Consider the following 20,753-nt stretch of genomic DNA (forward strand, 5'->3'; position numbering starts at 1 on the left):
TGGCGATGGAGCAGGGAGTTAACATAGTAAACACGACTCAGAACACCACAGGCAGGCAAGGGCAATTCGACACCAACCAGGCAGTAACAGACTCTAGGATGGGTCCGCAACAGAGACAATGGCAGGTTGAACGGCCATTTACACCACCACAAGGGACAATACGTCAGTATGTGCCTCGTGTTGATTTGCTGTAGTGTGTAAGGACACAACAATGGTCATGGAAGCATTTGAAAATGATAAATCACCTGTCACGGCCCGCCAGATTAGGACTTGGACCAGCCAAGATCCTCTCCTGTCCCTAGTAAAAAAAATTGTGTACTGCATGGCAGCTGGGCCAGCATCCCCGTTGAAATGCAAGAGCTAATCAAGCCGTTCTAGCGGCGAAAGGACGAGCTGTCCATTCAGGCAGACTGCCTGTTGTGGGGTAACCGTGTAGTGCTACCCAAAAAGGGCAGGGAGACGTTCATCATGGATCTCCACAGCACACACCCAGGTATAGTAATGATGAAAGCAATAGCCAGATCCCACGTGTGATGGCCCGGTATCAACTCTGACTTAGAGTCCTGTGTACAGCAATGCAACGTGTGTGCTCAGTTGAGCAACGCGCCCAGAGAGGCACCACTAAGTTTGTGGTCCTGGCCCTCCAGACCATGGTCGAGGATCCATGTCGACTATGTGGCCCCGTTTCTCGGTAAAATGTTCCTGGTGGTGGTGGATGCTTTTTCAAAATGGATTGAATGTGAAATAATGTCGGGAAGCACCGCCACCGCCACCATTGAAAGCCTGAGGGCCATGTTTGCCACCCACCGCCAACCTGACATACTGGACAGTGACAACAGACCATGTTTCACCAGTGCCGAATTTAAAGAATTCATGACCCGCAATGGGATCAAACATGTCACCTCGGCCCCGTTTAAACCAGCCTCCAATGGACAGGCAGAGCAGGCAGTACAAACAATCAAACAGAGCCTTAAACGAGTCACAGAAGGCTCACTCCAAACCCGCCTGTCTCGAGTACTGCTCAGCTACTGCACGAGACCCCATTCGCTCACAGGGGTGCCCCCGGCTGAGCTACTCATGAAAAAGAGACTTAAAACCAGACTCTCGCTGGTTCACCCCAACCTGCATGATCAGGTAGGAAGCATGCAGAAGCAACAAAATGTAAACGATGGTCGCGCCACTGTGTCACGGGAAATTGATCTGAATGACCCTGTGTATGTGCTAAACTATGGACATGGTTCCAAGTGAATCGCGGTAATGGTGATAGCTAAAGAAGGGAGTAGGGTGTTTGTAGTCAAACTAGACAATGGACAAATTTGCAGAAAGCACCTGGACCAAATAAGGCTGCGGTTCACAGATTGCCCTGAACAACCCACAGCAGACACCACCTTTTTCGACACACACCCAAAGGATCAACGACACTACCCCGGACCAGGAAATCGAACCCATCACGCCCAACGGCCCAGCAAAGCCAGGCTCACCCAGCAGCCCTGCAGGGCCAACAACACGCCAGCCCAGCAAGGGCACAGCCAACACACCAGAACAGACATTTGTACCGAGGTGGTCCACCAGGGAAAGAAAGGCTCCCGACCACCTCACGTTGTAAATAGTTTTCATTTTGACTTTGGAGGGGGGAGTGATGTTATGTATCTGTAAAGCATGCACTCCCATGTTCCGCCACCAGGGAGCGCATCCCCTGAAGTCCCAAGGGATCCCAGCATCCCTTGGGAGCACTGTTTATAAGCTGGCCCCCAAGGCCTGTTCCTCACTCTGGAGTGTCTTAATAAAGACTGAGGTGCAGTCTCATCTGTGTTAGGAACACAATAGTTTCCATTAATCTGTCACAATGTTTCATTAAGGAAGGGAAATTACTAAAGTGTATCCTGATCACAGACTAACACACAGTGATACGTAAACAGGTTTAGCAGGAAAACTGTAACTGAACTATGCTCTCTCCTTCAGAATGACATCCGTAAAAATGTAAAGCCTGCATAGCACTGCCAATGGCTGTCAAAGTCAGCAAATCCCTCAAATTTTATACAATTTTATACGCCTTCCAGACCTGCTCCTCCTGGCCCACAAGGAATGCTGGAAAGGATGTGGAGCCAAAGGCACTTGCCACCCCTTCACTGCTGGGTTTCCTGACCCTTGGGAAACCCGTGTAGCAACAGTGAATTTTAAATTGGGCTGCCAGTTCTCAGAGTCAGCCCAGCACTCAAATTTTATATGTTGGGCACCTTCCAAACCATTGCTGGGAATGACTGCAGTATCAGCCAGTTGCTGTCCAAAGGTGTATACAGGAGTTTGTAGATACATTATTCAGCTGGACCAATTACTTAATCACTTTCACCACTTCCACCACAATTTAGAATGGCAAAAAATGTCTGCAGATCTACTGACTTTCCCAGGGTTCAGTCAGTTCTTGGACTGCATCTAGGTTGCCATTTAGGCCCTTGTGCACAATTCTCTGTCTCTATGACTTGAAAGGGATTTTAAAAATCTCAATATGAACATGGTATGCCAGCACAAAATCATGTAAATCAAGGACTACTTTCCTAAAGCTCTCACCATTTAAAGATAATCATCTGTAAAACCATTATTTGAAGGAAAATGGCAGGACAGATTAAAGGAGATCAAGGCCATCTTATGCAACCATGACTCATGACATCTTTGCACCAACCATGGACAATAGCAGAGGGCAGCTGTAATGAAGCTCATGCCACACTGAGAATGATCAATCATACCATTAGAATCCTGAAACAGTGCTACACATATCTGGATCAACTGGGGTGCCTCAAGGTTTCAATAATAATTGTCATCTGCTGCAGGCCCCATAACCGAGTCCTGAAAAGAGTCCTCAGCATGCATCTGAAATATTTGGATGCCAAGACCATGGCAGAGTAAGAGGGTTAAAATGCCAATGAAAAATTAGCAGCAGTATGAGTAACGCAACATGAAAGACTGGTGCATCTAGCATTAACTCCAAATGCCTTTTGTGGAGTGCTACAACTACACCATTTCTTAAACAGGCAAAACACATCTGCAAAGTAATCATGCCCAAATCACCTTTTGTGAAGCCCAACATTTGCCAGTCAAATCTAGGACTGTGGTGGTTGGGTGGTTGATTAGTGTTAATTGCTTTCAGCCACATCCTCCTGTGCCTGGTGTGGCGGGAAACATCAATCCCATAAATTGCGTGCTTTCCTGGCGTCCTTAAAATAGGGCATGCAGTGCCTGGTCTTTAAAACTAGCTTTCGCACTGTGTCACACCCAATCCTGCAGCAACTTTGCTGAATATATAGAAGGCTTTGCCTTTTCAGTGCTATTTCAGGTGATGAACTATATCTTAATTGCAGTTTGTAGCTGAGTAAGAAAAGTAGTGGTCTCCCTTTTAACTGGCTGGTACTTTGTGTGTGAGATAAACTCCATAGCATTTTAACCAGCTATAGTGTGTGAAATGCATCACATAATCAACATTGCTTTTTTGCTTTCTTTGTGTTGTGATTTCAGATGATGCTTTACATTGTGGTTTCGGAATGAAGAACCACACTGCTCCATCATACTGGGGTGTGCATCAGTGATTGTTCCACAGTGCAGTCTACAACAGCTGGCTTCTTGCTATGACATCTTAAAACGTACAATTTATTTTAGTACCACTTCATTGCCACAAGTACTGATAGTTTACTATCTACAATAAATGATGCATACAGATTTAGCCATCAGTAAATTGTAACGTTTTTTGCAGTGTGACATCTACATTACTCATGCCCTTGTTACAGTTATGGGGCAGGCAAATGGGAGATACACTAAATGGGACTACTTCATTCACACCAGCTACATTATACTGCTCACACACAGAGGTGAGACGTTCCCCTCTCCATTACAAACCAAGGCACCAATATGTACAGGGAGGCAGGAAGGGTGCGGGATAAGCCTAAATAGGCCGAAGAACCCAGCAATGCTAAGGACGTGGATATCGTGCCGAACTTAACCGCAGAAGCTCATTATCATTTTTGGATCCATTTTCCGCCCAGCAGCCACCAACTTGACAGTCTAGCTGGCAGCCAGGGTAGAAAATCCAGCGGCAGCAGGCTGCAGCTGGGGCACTTGGGGCCGACCCCAGCAATTGGGTAGGATGAAATTTGGCCATCACGGCGGGTGCAGGGGAAGGTCAGATATCGTGGTGGATGGGGGTGAATGTTGCAACATCACGGTGGATGGGGAAAATGTTGATCATCACAGCAGGTGGGGGGGAAAAGTCTGATATCGCAGCGGGAGGGGGGACGTCGGTGATTGGGGGGAGGTTGGTGATTGGGAGGAGGGTGAGAGAGGCTGCAATCGGCGTGGGTGAGGGAGACTGAAGGCTTCCTTGAGGGATCAGGGGAGCAGTCCAGCTCCTCCCTGCCCACAAGGAGTGCTGGAAATGGCGTTTACCCTGTGAAGCTGGCAACGCCTGCCACTCCTTCACTGTCGGGTTTCCTGATCTCAATAAAAATGGTCACGGGCGCAGGCACGGTGGGTTGGGGATACATTTCATGCATTTGATGGTTTAACTGCCCGCCCCCAACCATCTCCCGCAGGTTGTGGGGGGAGGGGGTTTAATATCGAGGACCTAGAGTGTCACTGAGCATGCAGAGTGGCGTTCCAATTTGCAGAGGAAACTATAACACCAATTTGTATTCATATAAAGATCTTCATAGAGTGATCTTTACTGAAACATTACAGAAAGGTGGACACCAAGCATGAGAGAAAAGGAAGAGATTAACAGGGTTAGGGAGGGGTATGAAAGTTTGCTCAAGCATACTCTTAAGGAGCCTTTTTAAAGCAGGAGGGATTTCCATGGGTGGTACGATGTGGCTGAAGGAATAGTCACTGATGGTAGAGTGAAGGTAGCAAGGAATGAGAATTGGATTGATGTCAGAGGAATGAATGGTGGATTTTGTTTAGGAAAGGACTCAGGCTTTCCTCAGGGTTATGGATAGCTGAGGTTTGTGGAGGGTGAAGTTAGGGAGGCTGGCAAGGAGAGCATTCTGGAAGTTAAGCTTCGAAGTGATGAAGGCATAAGCCAGGGCAGAGGGGGCCAACCCGCAGCTCATCAGCAGCATTTGGTGTTTTTTTATCCCTGAGCTGTGGTTTTTTCCCCAATATTTGAACTGCCTGTAATATGGCTTCCCCTCTTTGATTAGTTGAACCAACATGAATTGCTGCTGGCTATTGCTGATTGGGCTGCCAATGAAGTTATATGTTCAGCACTCAGGAGTGCAAATAGGTAGGAAAGAGGAGAAAATTGGGGCTGGGAAATGACATCCAGTGAGGACGGTCAAGCAGAGAGTGGCAGAGAGCAATTGGGAACAAAGTCAATGGCAGCGAGGTGCCTCTCAATTGGGAAGAAATGGGAAAACACAAAGGGAGAGTAGAGTAATCGCTCAGTCACTCTCATGCAGCTCATTAAGGCTGGAGCAGGTCCCTTGTCCATTTCTTTGGCTGCAGAGTCTGCACAGTTTGATGAAACCAAGCGGTAGAGGAAAGAATACATTAAAAAGGGGACATACCTGCAAGGATGGAAAAATAGAAGTGTGTTACATTGGAGGACAATAATCTTTATCGATTAGCAACCTCCGGGTTACTGGTCCTGCAGCGTTAATTTCAAGCCCTTGTCTTCCATTTGTTGTAATTGGTTTGAAATATATTGTATTGCACATGGTAAATTGAAGACCAGAGGGCCCCCTAATGTGTGAAACCACCCTGTAGCATTATACTCCAGGGTCTCCTCATATTAATTGCTATATCTAGAGGGATTGTTCCAGAGAGTTTGAAATAAAAGCAGCAGTAACATTAACACACCAACTTGAGTGTTCATTGAACATAAAGAATTGAGTGACAGTTTTAGAAATAAAAGTGCATTACAAACCTGAAGAGCAACAGAACAGCCTGTGGAAAGGTTTGGAAATTGTTGTTCCTGTTGATGTGAGTCTTATCATTCATTGCAATCTTACCAAACACCTACAATAATGAAACAAACAAAATCATATCACTCGATTATCTACTTTATTTGTGGTTTTTCAATTTTGCCCTTCAGCGACATCATCTAAAACCACATCAGATTCCACATGTATGCTGATGACACACAGCTCCAGCTCACCACCATCTCAATCCCTCCACTGCCGATGATTTGTCACACTGCTTATCAGACATCAGTACTGGATGAGCAGAAGTTTCCTCCAATTAAATATTGGGAAGCTAGAAGCCATTGTTTTCAGTTCCCACCACAAATTCCATTCCCTAGCATCTAATTCCATGCACCTCCCTGGACACTGTCAGAGGTTAAACTAGATTATTTGCAACCTAGCATCCTATTTGCCCCACAGCAGAACTTTGGATCCCATATTGTTTCCATCATCAAGACCGTTCCCACCTCCGGAATATCGCCCGCTTCAGCCCATCTGCTGCCTCAGCCTATCATCCATGCTTTTGTTACCTCCAGGCTCGACTATTATAATGCTGTCATGGCTGCCTCTCACCTTGCACCCTTCATAAACTTGAGCTCATCCAAAACTCTGCTGTCCGTATCATAACTCACACTAAGTTCTGTTCACCTATCACCCATGTTTGCTGACCTATATTGGCTCCTGTACCAGTAACGTCTCAAATTTAAAATTCCCATCATGTGTTTAAATCCCTCCATGGCATTACCCCATCTATCTCTGTAACCTCTTTCAGACCTACAATCTCCAAGAACTCTAGTTTCCTCCATTGCTGGCCTCCTGTGGAGCCCCGATTTTCTTTGGTCTACCACTGGTAGCTGTGCCTGCAGCTGTCTCACTCTAAGCTCTGGAATTCCTTCCCTAAACCTTTCTGCCTCTCTCTCCTCCTTTAAGATTCTCCTTAAAACCTATGTCTTTAACCAAGCTTTTGGTCATCTGATCTAATATCTCTTGGTGCCAGATTTTGTCTGATAGCATTCTATGAAGTACCTTGGGACATTTTACTATGTTAAAGGTGCTACATATATGCAAGTTGTTGTTGTTGTCGTATTTTTTGATTTAATTCTCAAACTACTGCAGCCACATATTTTCTGGACATTGTGCGGCCGAAATTGGCTCTTTTTTTAAAGAGTTGTTATCAGCTCAAAGAGACGGCAATGGTGCAGAAAGCAATCACTGCTCGGTCGGCGCCGAGGGCAATTAAAAAATTGCCCTCCTTTATTTTTGGAGTGGTGTACAGGACCGTCCCGGTCATCTTCCCGCCCCATCGGGCATGCGCTGATCCCTTACCAACTGGTGGTGACCCTCTTTCCGCCCCGCATGAGAAATTGCCCCGCTGGAGTGGATCAGCTGCCGGTCGATGCCCCCGATAGCTTTCCCTGGCGGGAACCTTCTTGTGGCTTGGCGGCATGTTCACCCTTAAAGGGGAGGGCGCACTGCTGAGGCCGCTATTTTATTTTAATTGTCAGACGACTCCGAAGTCAGGTCAACAATGGCAGCCACAGGTTCGGCCAGGCCACCAAGAGGCAGCCTGGCACCCCCGCTTGGGTACCGGGCCACTGGCCTGGCCAAAACCCTCCCAGTGGACCTAACTAAAATAAATGCAGAGTTCGCAGCGGCCCTCCCCTTTAATTGAAGGGGAGGGATGTTGTGACGCGTCAGCGCAGCGCTGATGAGTCGGAGCAGCGGCTGACCCGATACAATGGCACTTCCGCTCCGCAGCTGCCCGGAACACCGCACCAACACCAAAAACAAAATAAAGACCTTAATATTGTTCTAATTTCCGCCCCAATAAAAAAAAAAATCGGTAAGTGCGCCCCGTTTGGAGCGGAGGGCAATTTCAGCTCCTGTGTGTTTTGAAAACCTGGTGCTTGTGGGAGGAGTGCATTGCTATATTCATGTTTCTTAACATAACTTTGCTTGTGTTAGAAACAGTGTGCATGAATGGATTGATACAGATTCTTTTGTTTTGGATTCTAGGAATTAGATGGGGAGAAACCACTACCTACCAGTCGTCATGTCAGATGGGGCTATTGTCATTCGTGGAGAGAGGATTGCTTGTTGTTTTGCGGGAGGGCAGTTTCTGCTGGGTAACACTTCAAGAACAGATCCCAGATTGCTTGATATTTCTCAAATTCTAGATGGAGACTGAATATAATTTGTTCTGATTGGCATATTTGCCACAAAGAATCATAGAAATTTACAGCACAGAAGGAGGCCTTTTGTCCCATTGTGTCCGTGCCGGCCGACAAAGAGCTATCCAATGTAATCCCACTTTCCAGCTCTTGGTCCATAGCCTTGTCAGTTATGGCACTTCAAGTGCATATCCAAGTACTTTCTAAATGTGGTGAGGGTTTCTACCTCTACCACCCTTTCAGGCAGTGAGTTCCAGACCCCCAATACCCTCTGGGTGAAAACAATTCTCCTAAAATCCCCTCTGAACCTCCTACCAATGACTTTAAATCTATGCCCCCTGGTTATTGACCCCATCTGCTAAGAGAAATAGGTCCTTCCTATCCACTCTATCTAGGCCCCTCATCATTGTATACACCTCAATTAAGTCTCCCCTCAGCCTCCTCTGTTCCAAAGAAAACAATCCCAGCCTATCCAATCTTTCCTCATAGCTAAAATTCTCCAGTCCAGGCAACATCCTCGTAAATCTCCTCTGTATCCTATCTAGTGCAATCACATCTTTCCTGTAATATGGTGACCAGAACTGCATGCAGTACTCTAGCAGTGGTCTAACTAGTATTTTATACAGTTCAAACATAACCTACCTTCTCTGATAATCTATGCCTCGGCTAATAAAGGCAAGTATCCCATATGCCTTCTTAACCACCGCCTATCTAAATCATTGATATATACCACATAAAGCAAGGGACCTAGTACTGAGCCCTGAGGAAGCCAACTGGAAACAACGTTCCAGTCACAAAAACACCCATCGACCATTACCCTTTGCTTCCCACCTCTGAGCCAATTGTGGATCCAACTTGCCACTTTGCCTTGGATCCAATGGGCTTTTACTATCGTGATCAGTCTGCCATGTGGGATTGTAATGTATGCACCTGTGAGTATGCTCACAGGTTTGCATTATGAGTGGCTTAGCCAGTCACGTGATGTTCACCAGACTCAATAAAACCCCAGTCAGTTGGGTCAAGGTCATCCACAATGAAGTATGCAGTTGTGAACCTAGTGGATGAACTGGTAATGTGTAGTGTGATTTTTAAACCTTTGTTAATAAACCAACTAGTTCTTAATAGCAACGTGTTCTTAAGCAAAGAACCCATGAAGCAAATACATTGCAGGGACCTTATCAAAAGCCTTGCTAAAATCCATGTAGACTACATCAAATGCACTACCCTCATCGACCCTCCTTGTTACCTCCTCAAAAAAATTCTACTAAGTTAGTCAAACATGACCTTCCCTTAACAAATCCATGCTGACTATCCTTGATTAATCCATGTCTTTCAAAATGAAGATTTATCCTGTCCCTCAATTTTTTTCAATAGTTTTCCCACCACCGAGGTTAGGCTGACTGGCCTGTAATTATTCGGTTTATCACTTTCTCCCTTTTTAAACAACGGTACAAAGTCAGCAGTCCTCCAGTCCTCCGGCACCACACCTATAGCCAAAGAGGATTGGAAAATGATGGTTAGAGCCTCTACTATTTCGTCTCTTGCTTCTCTTAATAGACTGGGATATAGTTCATCCGGGCGTGGGGATTTATCCACTTTCAAAGATGCTAAACCCTCAATACTTCCTCTCTCACTATGTTAATTTCATCTAATATTTCATACTCCTTCTCACTGATTGCAATGTCTGCATCATCCCTCTCTTTTGTGAAAACATACGCGAAGCATTCATTAAGAACCATACCCACGTCTTCCGTCTCCACACACAGGTTCCCTTTATGGTCTCTAATAGGCCCTACTCTTTATTTAGTTATCCTCTTGCTCTTACTATATTTATAAAACATCTTTTGGTTTTCCTTGATTTTACTTATCAATATCTTACTATTTTACTTATCAATCTCTCTTTGCTTTCCTAATTTCCTTTTTAATTGCACCCCTGCACTTTCTATACTCTTCTAGAGTTTCTGCAGTATTGAGCCCTCGATATCTGTCATGAGCTTCCCATTTTTTCTTTATCCTACCCTGTATGCCTCTTGACATCCAGGGGGCTCTAGATTTGTTAGTCCCACCCTTTTTCTTTAAGGAAACATACTTGCTCTGAACCCTCAGTATCTCCTCCGTGAATGCCTTCAACTGCTCTGACACTGATTTACCTTCAAGTAGCTGTTACAGTCCACTTTGGCTAAATCACATCGCAGCTTAGTAAAATTGGCTTTCCCCCAATTGAGAACTTTTATTCCTGGTCTATTTTGTCCTTTTCCATAACTACCTAAATCTAACTGAATTATGATCACTACCACCAAAATGCTCTGCCACTGCCCAGCTTCATTCCCTAAAACTAAGTCCAGAACCGTCCTCTCTCTTGTTGGGCTTGCTACATGCTGGCTAAAAAATTTATCCTGAATACATTTTAAGAATTCTGCTCCCTCTATACCTTTCACACTAATTCTATCCCAGTGTAATATCTCCAAGTTTGCTGATGACACTAAACTCGGTGGCGGTGTGAGCTGTGAGGAGGACGCTAAGCGGCTGCAGGGTGACTTGGACAGGTTGGTGAGTGGGAAAATGCATGGCAGATGCAGTATAATGTGGATAAATGTGAGGTTATCCATTTTGGGGACAAAAACATGAAGGCAGAATATTATCTGAATGGCGGCAGATTAGGAAAAGGGGAGGTGCAACGAGACCTGGGTGTCATGGTTCATCAGTCATTGAAATTTGTAATGAAGGTACAGCAGGCGGTGAAGGTAAAAGGTATGTTGGCCTTCATAGCTAGGGGATTTGAGTATAGGAGCAGGGAGGTCTTACTGCAGTTGTACAGGGCCTTGGTGAGGCCTCATCTGGAATATTGTTTTCAGTTTTGGTCTCCTAATCTGAGGAAGGACGTTCTTGTTATTGAGGGAGTGCAGCGAAGGTTCACCAGACTGATTCCAGGGATGGCTGGACTGACATATGAGGAGAGACTGGATCAACTGGGCCTTTATTCACTGGAGTTTGGAAGGATGAGAGGGGATCTCATAGAAACGTATAAGATTCTGATGGGACTGGACAGGTTAGATGCGGGAAGAATGTTCCCGATGTTGGGGAAAGTCCAGAACCAGGGGGCATAGTCTAAGGATACGGGGTAGGCCGTTTAGGACTGAGATGAGGAGGAGCTTCTTCACTCAGAGAGTTGTTAACCTGTGAAATTCCCTGCCGCAGAGTTGTTGATGCCAGTTCATTGGATATATTCAAGAGGGAGTTAGATATGGCCCTTACGGCTAAGCGATCAAGGGGTATGGCGAGAAAGCAGGAAAGGGGTACTGAGGGAATGATCAGCCATGATCTATTGAATTGCGGTGCAGGCTCGAAGGACCGAATGGCCTACTCCTGCACCTATTTTCTATGTTTCTATTTTTCTATGTTAATATTAGGGTAGTTGAAATCCCCTACAACTACTGCCCTATAGTTTTTGCACTCTCAGAAATTTGCCTACATATTTGTTCTTCTATCTCCCTCTGACTGTTTGGGGGTCTATAATACACCCCCTGCAGTGTGATCGCCCCTTTTTTGTTCTTCAGTTCAAACCACATGGCCTTGATTGATGATCCTTCTAACATATCATCCCTCCTCATAGCTTTAATTGTTTCTTTAATCAATATTGTGACACCCCCTTCTTTCTTATCCCCCTCTCTATCTCATCTGAAAACTCTAACCAGGAACGTTGAGCTGCCATTCCTGCCCTTCTTTCAGCCATGTCTCAGTAAAAGCGATAATATCATATTCCCATGGGCCTAACATGCCCTCAACTCATCTGCTTTGTTCCCCAGACTCCTTGCATTGAAAAATATACCATTTAGCACTGCCAAACTCCCTTGTCTATTTTCTAGCCTTTGTTTCCTTTGCCCTCAGGTTCCCATCCCCCTGCCAAGCTAGTTTAAACCCCTCCCCCCACCCCCCCGCGCAAGGATATTGGTCCCGGCCCTGTTGAGGTGCAACCTGTCGGGCACATGTAATTCAATCACAAGTCTGTTGTGGGGGGCTGCACTTTACCGCAGAAAGGGAGATACATCTTCTTGCATCTACTAGCAAGAGTTGTGCGAGCTTGCTCGGGCTATCTACTATTTACTAATTCCATACAATTTAACTATATACTATATTGTATATAAATATATTAGATGAAACATCAAATATTTAATATCATATATACAAAACATTAACCACAATAAAGACTTCAGCCAGTCAGCACATTATGATTTCCTTGCTGTGTGCTTATCACATGTTTCTATACAATATATAGATTGATACTGAACAGGCTTGGTGCTGTATTATGGTACATGGCCACTTACTTGCATTCCAATTACAGCATAGATGAAGAATAGCATAACTATCAGAAGAGCAACATATGGCAGTGCCTGCAATAAAAGGGAAAATACCATTAACCTACCTTATTTAACAGCTGGTTCTAATGCCTCTACTACTGGGAAGAGTAATACCTGATGAATGGTGCTGAATATAGAGGCTAGAAATTTCTGTCTTCTGGTGATATAAAGTTGCTGCTATCTTGGTGGATGGGTGGTGAAGAAATATGAGATAAGACCCATTTCTACGGGTCTCTGCCTATTTTTTGTGGGCCCTAAAATCCAGGTGGGGGCAGGGGGAGGGGGTTAGGTGAACGCTTGGTGTGGTGATGATTAGAGAGAGGGTTGGATCACAAAACTATTGTGAAGAATTGTATTATTGATAACTTAACAGTACTTTGATCATTTACTCATAAGAACTCATCCATTCTTTAAAGACCAAAATAGGGTGCCCATCAACTGTTGTAAAAAGCTTGCTAATTACAATAATTGGACCAGATTTTGCAGTCAGTGGTGAATGAACAGCACTAGCCATTCATTACAATTACACTTGCTCACAGACTTTCTATAGGTTTCACACTGGAAATTTCTGTGATTAGAAATTTCAGCACTGCGCCCTGTACAGGGGATCTTGTGCCTGTGTGAACAAGTCAATCAACTGTGTACCTCCTTAACCAATCAGATTGAAAAACTGTTACTGAGCAGCACAGAGTCTGTACCAGGAAGTATAAGTTAAAACTATTTAAAACAATGCCAAATCATGCACATAAAACAAAATAAAGAGAGTGAAAAGAAGATGGGATTAAGAGGAAGAGAGATAAAAGAGACAAAGAAAAAGTTAAAAAAAAATGTAATTTTTTTATTTTTTTAATTTCTAACAATAATTAAAATCTGTAGGAATGAGACTCCACACTTTTAAAAGTTTATTTTCAGTGCCAGAGAAGTTGTCTGGCAGTAATTAAGACTTACCAGCACTTTAAAAATGTGGAATGTACAAGCTCTAACTTTTTCTGATGGGTTTAGTCTGTATTTATCACATAAGTACAGCAACGTCATGCTGTTCCATGTATTTCAATGCCAAGTCTCTCGGCAAGATACAGGTATAGCGCAGCATCTGTAGGAGCATGGCAACTTGGACAGCAACTTCCTGATTTCCACATTTAACTGTGCATGTGCAGTCGCCGGAACTTGCTATCCTATTTAATCTTTAATAATGGAACGCGCTGAGAGCCTCGAAATCTGGGCCACTGCCTTTTGTGAGTTAATCCTATTCATTGAAATTTCCTCATTAGTAATTATAATAATTTTTTTTTCAACAAAATGCTCAAACCTGTTGAATCGTTAGGTGACTATCAATGTAGTTTTTCTTCTAGTTATTTTTTATATTTAAAGTTTACCACATTTCATCACAATCATTAGAATTGAAAAACTTATTATGAGGTAAATTTAACACTCACGTGATTCGAGTACGGAGCATTGTTTAAAAGAATGCAGACTGGGGTATCAGCACAACAGTATCCCTTTCTCCGCCCAAACCCCTTTTGAGTGGGACTAGATACTAGAGCATGGGGTTACAAAATTAACTTAATAAAAGGGAAAATACTAAGTTGGTACATATAATACTATACATGAGACTGATTTTCTGATCAGTGTTATTTTAACACCTGTGGCAGCTCTTCTATTTAAATGAACTGCAACCAGTGTTACAGTAACGCCAATCAGATATTGCAAGCTTTAGGTAGTGATCTCCACTGTCTTAGAAAGGCAGTAGATTGGGCTTTAAACTAATAAGGGGAAGGGAGGGATCAGATAAGGGTAAATTTATAAGTCTGAAGAGAAAAGTCAAGGCTGTAGAGCAGAGTAGCGATTTGGGTAAAATCAAGCATATTGTGTTTGATTTAATAGCCATTACTGAGTCGTGGTTGCAGGATGACCAAGGTTGGGAACTAAATATTCCAGGGTACTTGACTTTTAGAAAAGATAGGCGAAATGGAACAGGAGGTGGGGTAGCCCTGATAATAAAGGAAGAAATAAAGGCAGTAGGGAGAAAGGATCTTAATCCAGAAAATCAGGATCTACAATTGGTATGGGTGTAGTTTTAACGAGGGCAGAAAACTCTGGTGGGAGTAGTTTTGGGCCCCCTTACAGTAATCATAGTGTTGGACAGAGTATAAATCAGAAAATTAGAGGAGCATGTAACAAGGTTGATGCAGTAATCGTGGGGGACCTTAATCTCCAAACTAATTTGGCAGAAGTAGCTTGGAGGATGAGTTCATGAAATGCATTTGAGGCCATTTTCTAGAATATGTTGATGAACCAACTAGGGAAGAGGGTATTTTAGATCTAGTATTTTGTAATGAGACAGGCTTAATTAGTAATCTTATAGTGAAGGATCCTCTGAGGAAGAGTGATCAGAATATGATAGAATTTTATATTAAGTTTGAGAGTGATGTGGTTAAGTCCGAAACTAGGGACTTAAATTTAAATAAAGCCAATTACGGAGATTGATTGGGAAATTAGATTAAAAGATATGATGGTAGATAAGCAATAGCAAATTTTTAAAGAAATGACTCATAATTCTCAACACATTCCTTTTGAGCAATAAAAATTCCACTGGAAAAGTGGTACAACCATGGCTAACTAGAGAAATTAAGCATGGTATTAGATTAAAACAAGAAGCTTAAAATGTTGCCATAAAGAGTAGTAAGTCTGAGGATTGGAAGGGTTTTAACAATCAGCAAAGGATGACAAAGAAATTGATAAAGAGGGAGAAAATAGAATGAGAGAGTAAACTAGCAAGAAATATAAAAACAGATTGTAAGAGGTTTTACAAGTATGTCTTCACAGTAGAAGACACACTAAACATATCAGAAATTGTGGGGAACCAAGGGTTTAATGAGAGTAAGGAACTTAAATTAATATTAGTAAAGCAAAAGTACTAGAGAAAATATTGGGATAAAAGCCAACAAATCACCTGGATCTGATGGCCAACACCCTTGGCTTTAAAAAGATGTGGCTGCAGAGATAATGGATACATTGGTTGTGATCTTCAAGAATTCTCTAGATTCTAGAATGGTCCTCGTGCATTGGAAGGTAGCAAATATAACCCCACTGTTCAAGAAAGGAGGGAGAGAGAAGACAGAGAACTATAGACCAGTTAGCCTGACTCAGTAGTAGCTGGCTAACTAACAGAAAACAGAGAGTCGAGATAAATGGTTCATTTTCAGGTTGGCAATCAGTAACTAGTGAGGTGCCACAGGGATCAGTGCTGGGACCCCAACTATTTATAATCTATATTAACGACTTGGAAGAAAGGATCGAGTGTAAAGTAGCCAAGTTTGCTGACGATACAAAGATGAGAGGAAAAGCAATGTGTGAGGTGGACACAAAAAAATCTGCAAAAGGACATAGACAGGCTAAGTGAGTGAGCAAAAATTTGGCAGATGGAGTGGAAAGTGTGAAGTCATGCACTTTGGCAGAAAAAAATCAAAGAGCAAGTTATTATTTAAATGGAGAAAAATTGCAAAGTGCTGCAGTACAGCGGGACCTGGGGATACTTGTGCATGAAACACAAAAGGATAGTATGCAGGTACAGCAAGTGATCAGGAAGTCCAATGGAATCTTGGCCTTTATTGCAAAGGGGATGGAATATAAAAGCAGGGAAGTCTTGCTACAGTTATAGGGGGTATTGGTGAGGCCACACCTGGAATACTGTGTACTGTTTCGGTTTCCATATTTACAAAAGGATATACGTGCTTTGGAGGCAGTTCAGAGAAGGTTCACGAGGTTAATTCCGGAGATGAGGGGGTTGACTTATGAGGAAAGGTTGAGGAGGTTGGGCCTCTACTCATTGGAATTCAGAAGAATGAGAAATGATCTTATCGAAACATATAAGATTATGAGGAGGCTTGACAAGGTGGATGCAGAGAGGATGTTTCCACTGATAGGGGAGACTCGAACTAGGGGGCATAATCTTAGAATAAGGGGCCGCCCATTTAAAACTGAGATAAGGAGGAATTTCTTCTCTCAAAGGGTTGTAATCTGTGGAATTTGCTGCCTCAGAGAGCTGTGGAAGCCGGGACATTGAATAAATTTAAGACAAAAATAGACAGTTTCTTAACCGATAAGGGATTAAGGGGTTATGGGGAGCAGGCAGGGAAGTGGACCTGAGTCCATGATCGGATCAGCCATGATCGTATTAAATGATGGCCTACTCCTGCTCCTATTTCTTATATTCTTATGTTCTTATGTTCTAGCGAAAATGCTAGAAGCGATTGTTAAAGATATGGTAACAGGATACTTGGAAAATCACAATATGATTAGGCAGAGTCAACAGGGTATAATGAAACGGAATTCATGTTTGACAAATCTATTAGCATTTTTTGCAAATGTAACGAGTAGGGTAGATAATGGGGAACCAGTGCATGTAGCATATTTGGATTTTCAGAAGGCTTTTGATAAGGTGCCACATAAGAGGTTGTTACACAAGATTTGGGCACATGGGATTGGAGTAATACATTAGCATGGATGGACATAAAACAGAGAGTACAAATAAGCGGGTCATTTTCAGGATGGCAGGCTGTAACTAGTGGAGTGCCGCAAGGATCAGTGCTTGGGCCTCAGTCATTTACAGTCTATAACAACTGTCCATCATTTTCCAGGCCTGAGCAGTGGTGGGTCGGGGTGGGAAAATTATTATTTTTAACAGCGGGTTGGGAACCAATTGAAATCATTGTCAGTTAGTTTACAGGCACCTAAGAGCCTTTTTTCACTTACTTTTTAAATTTCCCTGCATGGCCACAGGATTCATGTAGCTTGGGAACAACTTCTGTCAACTTGAGGCGGGGGTTCCGTGGCCATTGCTCCAGCTGATTACTTGACAGCATCAAATGTACAGTAAAAGATCCCACCTGACAGATGATCACTTTTCTCAAGCAGAAAACTGTTGCTCAGTCCATTTGCAGCACATATTCTGCAGGCTGCAAGTGTTTCCAGCAAAGTCTCCATCCAGTGTCACCTCATTGGAAAAACTTTCTCACCATTAACAGAATGTTTCTGACATATGTACTTCATCTGCCATCTATTCCATCAACATGGGTGCCGTTTATACTGTCTCACCTTGGTCCTCAGAATCAGACCATGATGAGCCAGAACACAAACAGCACCACCAACAACACATAGAAACATAGAAAATAGGTGCAGGAGTAGGCCATTCGGCCCTTCTAGCCTGCACCGCCATTCAATGAGTTCATGGCTGAACATGCAACCTCAGTACCCCATTCCTGCTTTCTCGCCATACCCCTTGATTCCCCTAGTAGTAAGGACTTCATCGAACTCCTTTTTGAATATATTTAGTGAATTGGCCTCAACAACTTTCTGGGATAGAGAATTCCACAGGTTCACCACTCTCTGGGTGAAGAAGTTTCTCCTCATCTCGGTCCTAAATGGCTTACCCCTTATCCTTAGACTGTGACCCTTGGTTCTGGACTTCCCCAACATTGTGAACATTCTTCCTGCATCTAACCTGTCTAAACCCATCAGAATTTTAAACGTTTCTATGAGGTCCCCTCTCATTCTTCTGAACTCCAGTGAATACAAGCCCAGTTCATCCAGTCTTTCTTGATAGGTCAGTCCCGCCATCCCGGGAATCAGTCTGGTGAACCTTCGCTGCACTCCCTCAATAGCAAGAATGTCCTTCCTCAGGTTAGGAGACCAAAACTGTACACAATACTCCAGGTGTGGCCTCACCTAGGCCCTGTACAACTGTAGCAACACCTCCCTGCCCCTGTACTCAAATCCCCTCGCTATGAAGGCCAACATGCCATTTGCTTTCTTAACCGCCTGCTGTACCTGCATGCCAACCTTCAATGACTGATGTACCATGACACCCAGGTCTCGTTGCACCTCCCCTTTTCCTAATCTGTCACCATTCAGATAATAGTCTGTCTCTCTGTTTTTACCACCAAAGTGGATAACCTCACATTTATCCACATTATACTTCATCTGCCATGCATTTGCCCACTCACCTAACCTATCCAAGTTGCTCTGCAGCCTCATAGCATCCTCCTCGCAGCTCACACTGCCACCCAACTTAGTGTCATCCGCAAATTTGGAGATACTACATTTAATCCACTCGTCTAAATCATTAATGTACAGTGTAAACAGCTGGGGCCCCAGCACAGAACCTTGCAGTACCCCACTAGTCACTGCCTGCCATTCTGAAGAGTCCCCATTTACTCCTACTCTTTGCTTCCTGTCTGACAACCAGTTCTCAATCCATGTCAGCACACTACCCCCAATCCCATGTGCTTTAACTTTGCACATTAATCTCTTGTGTGGGACCTTGTCGAAAGCCTTCTGAAAGTCCAAATATACCACATCAACTGGTTCTCCCTTGTCCAATCTACTGGAAACATCCTCAAAAAATTCCAGAAGATTTATCAAGCATGACTTCCCTTTCACAAATCCATGCTGACTTGGACCTATCATGTCATCTCTTTCCAAATGCGCTGCTATGACATCCTTAATAATTGATTCCATCATTTTACCCACTACCGATGTCAGGCTGACCTGTCTATAATTCCCTGGTTTCTCTCTCCCTCCTTTTTTAAAAAGTGGGGTTACATTGGCTACCCTCCACTCGATAGGAACTGATCCAGAGTCAACACCAACCTTCTCCGCAATCACCTGATGCTGCACAGGATAGAGGACATCAGCATCCGAGCACATTGCTACCCGGGAGGCCAGGGATGGCCTCACCGTGGCCAGATTTATTTAACTTTATGTTGTACATCCATATGGCTGCCACATGATGTGTCAGGTTGGTATCCCACACCAACATCATAAAGCATCCCTACAATGACCAAGCCATTCATTTCACACTCATCACAATTCACTGTAACTCACTAAGCCACTTCCAGAGGTGCACACAAATCTGTCCGAGACAGGAAAGTGTTGAAAATAAAGATTTTTATGTTTGACACTACATTAACAGAAACTTTACATAAACATTGGATAAAACACCCAAGTGGCTAACCCTTGTGTGTTCTTAGTTGGTATGATTGCACTAGGATGAGGGCGAGTGTGAGGGGTGGTCAGTGAGGTAAGAATGTGGTAATGTAGATAGAGAGGGATGGGTGGAAGTGCAAGGTATGTTGGTGTAAGTAAGGATGTGCAGGAGTAGGGTAGGGAAGGCAGCGTGATGAGAGGCACAACAGGATGAGGTTGAGTGTGGCTTTGTACTAATGTTTTGTGATCTACTGAGATCATTGAAACGTTTACAGCACTGCACCCAGGTCCTCCTGAGCACATCTCTGCTCATAACCTCCTCTGTAATCCATAACCAGGCTGTTTTGGTCTCCTGGGGAGTTCTCTTCGGCCCATCATAAGGGAAGAGGACATCCCTGCCTGCTCTGACTCCCTCCATAAGCATATGGAGAGGAGTCATGGGAGAACGTGGGTGCAGCCCTCTGCCTCTGTGCCGTCATTGTCAGTGTTTGCAGTACTCCAATGCTGTAGTGCACTGGCAGCAGTCCAATGCTGTAGTGCATTGGCAGCAATAGGTTAGATTAAACTTCAAATCTAATGTGGCCATGGTCCCTTTTAATATCACAGCTGAAAACATGTCATGAATGACATCACCAGACCCACTCCATCTAATTGGGCCGGGTAACGCGCTGGGCAGGCTTAATAGGCCCCATTAAGATAAGTTCATTTTCAATAGCGGGAATGAGCCAGCAGCGGGGTCGTTACCCGACAGGACATCTCCCGCAACGGACCCACCGATGTAGGCAAAATTCCAGCCAATGACTTAGATGAGGAGATTGAGTGTGATATATCTAAGTTTGCTGATGATACAAAGCTAGGTGGAAAGTAAGCTGTGAGGAGGACACAAAGAGGCTGCAAACGGATATAGACTGTTTAAGTGATTGGACACAATGGTGGCAGTACAATATGGGGAAATACGAGGTTATTCACTTTGGTAGGAAGAATGGAAAAGCAGAATATTTTTTAAAAGATGAGAGATTAGTAAATGTTGGTATTCCGAGGGATTTGGGGGCCTTGTACACAAATCACAAAGTTAACATGCAGGTACAGCAAGCAATTAGGAAGGCAAGGTATGGTAGCCTTTATTGCAAGGGGTTGGAGTTTAAGAGTAAGGAAGCCTTGCTGCAATTATATAGGGCTTTGGTGAAACCATATCGGCAGTACTGTGTACAGTTTTGGTCTTCGTATCAAGGAAGGATATACTTGCATTAGAGGGGGTACAATGAAGGTTCACTAAATTGGTTCGTGGG

General features: G+C 43.8%; 1 protein-coding gene across 1 annotated transcript in view; it reads right to left on the bottom strand.

Annotated features, from left to right (window-relative positions):
- cacna1c (calcium channel, voltage-dependent, L type, alpha 1C subunit) overlaps positions 1 to 20,753 on the bottom strand; it is a 1,034,505-nt gene that overhangs the window by 104,306 nt on the left and 909,446 nt on the right. The window contains exons 31-32 of the mRNA XM_070900503.1: positions 12,445 to 12,510; positions 5,912 to 6,003 (exon numbers count right to left, since the gene is read on the bottom strand). Of these exons, the coding sequence (XP_070756604.1) occupies positions 5,912 to 6,003; positions 12,445 to 12,510 (158 nt within the window). The remainder of the gene's footprint in view (positions 1 to 5,911; positions 6,004 to 12,444; positions 12,511 to 20,753) is intronic.

The sequence above is a fragment of the Pristiophorus japonicus genome, chromosome 15 (genome assembly GCF_044704955.1).
Source record: "Pristiophorus japonicus isolate sPriJap1 chromosome 15, sPriJap1.hap1, whole genome shotgun sequence".
In the NCBI taxonomy this organism is placed as follows: Eukaryota; Metazoa; Chordata; class Chondrichthyes; family Pristiophoridae; genus Pristiophorus; species Pristiophorus japonicus.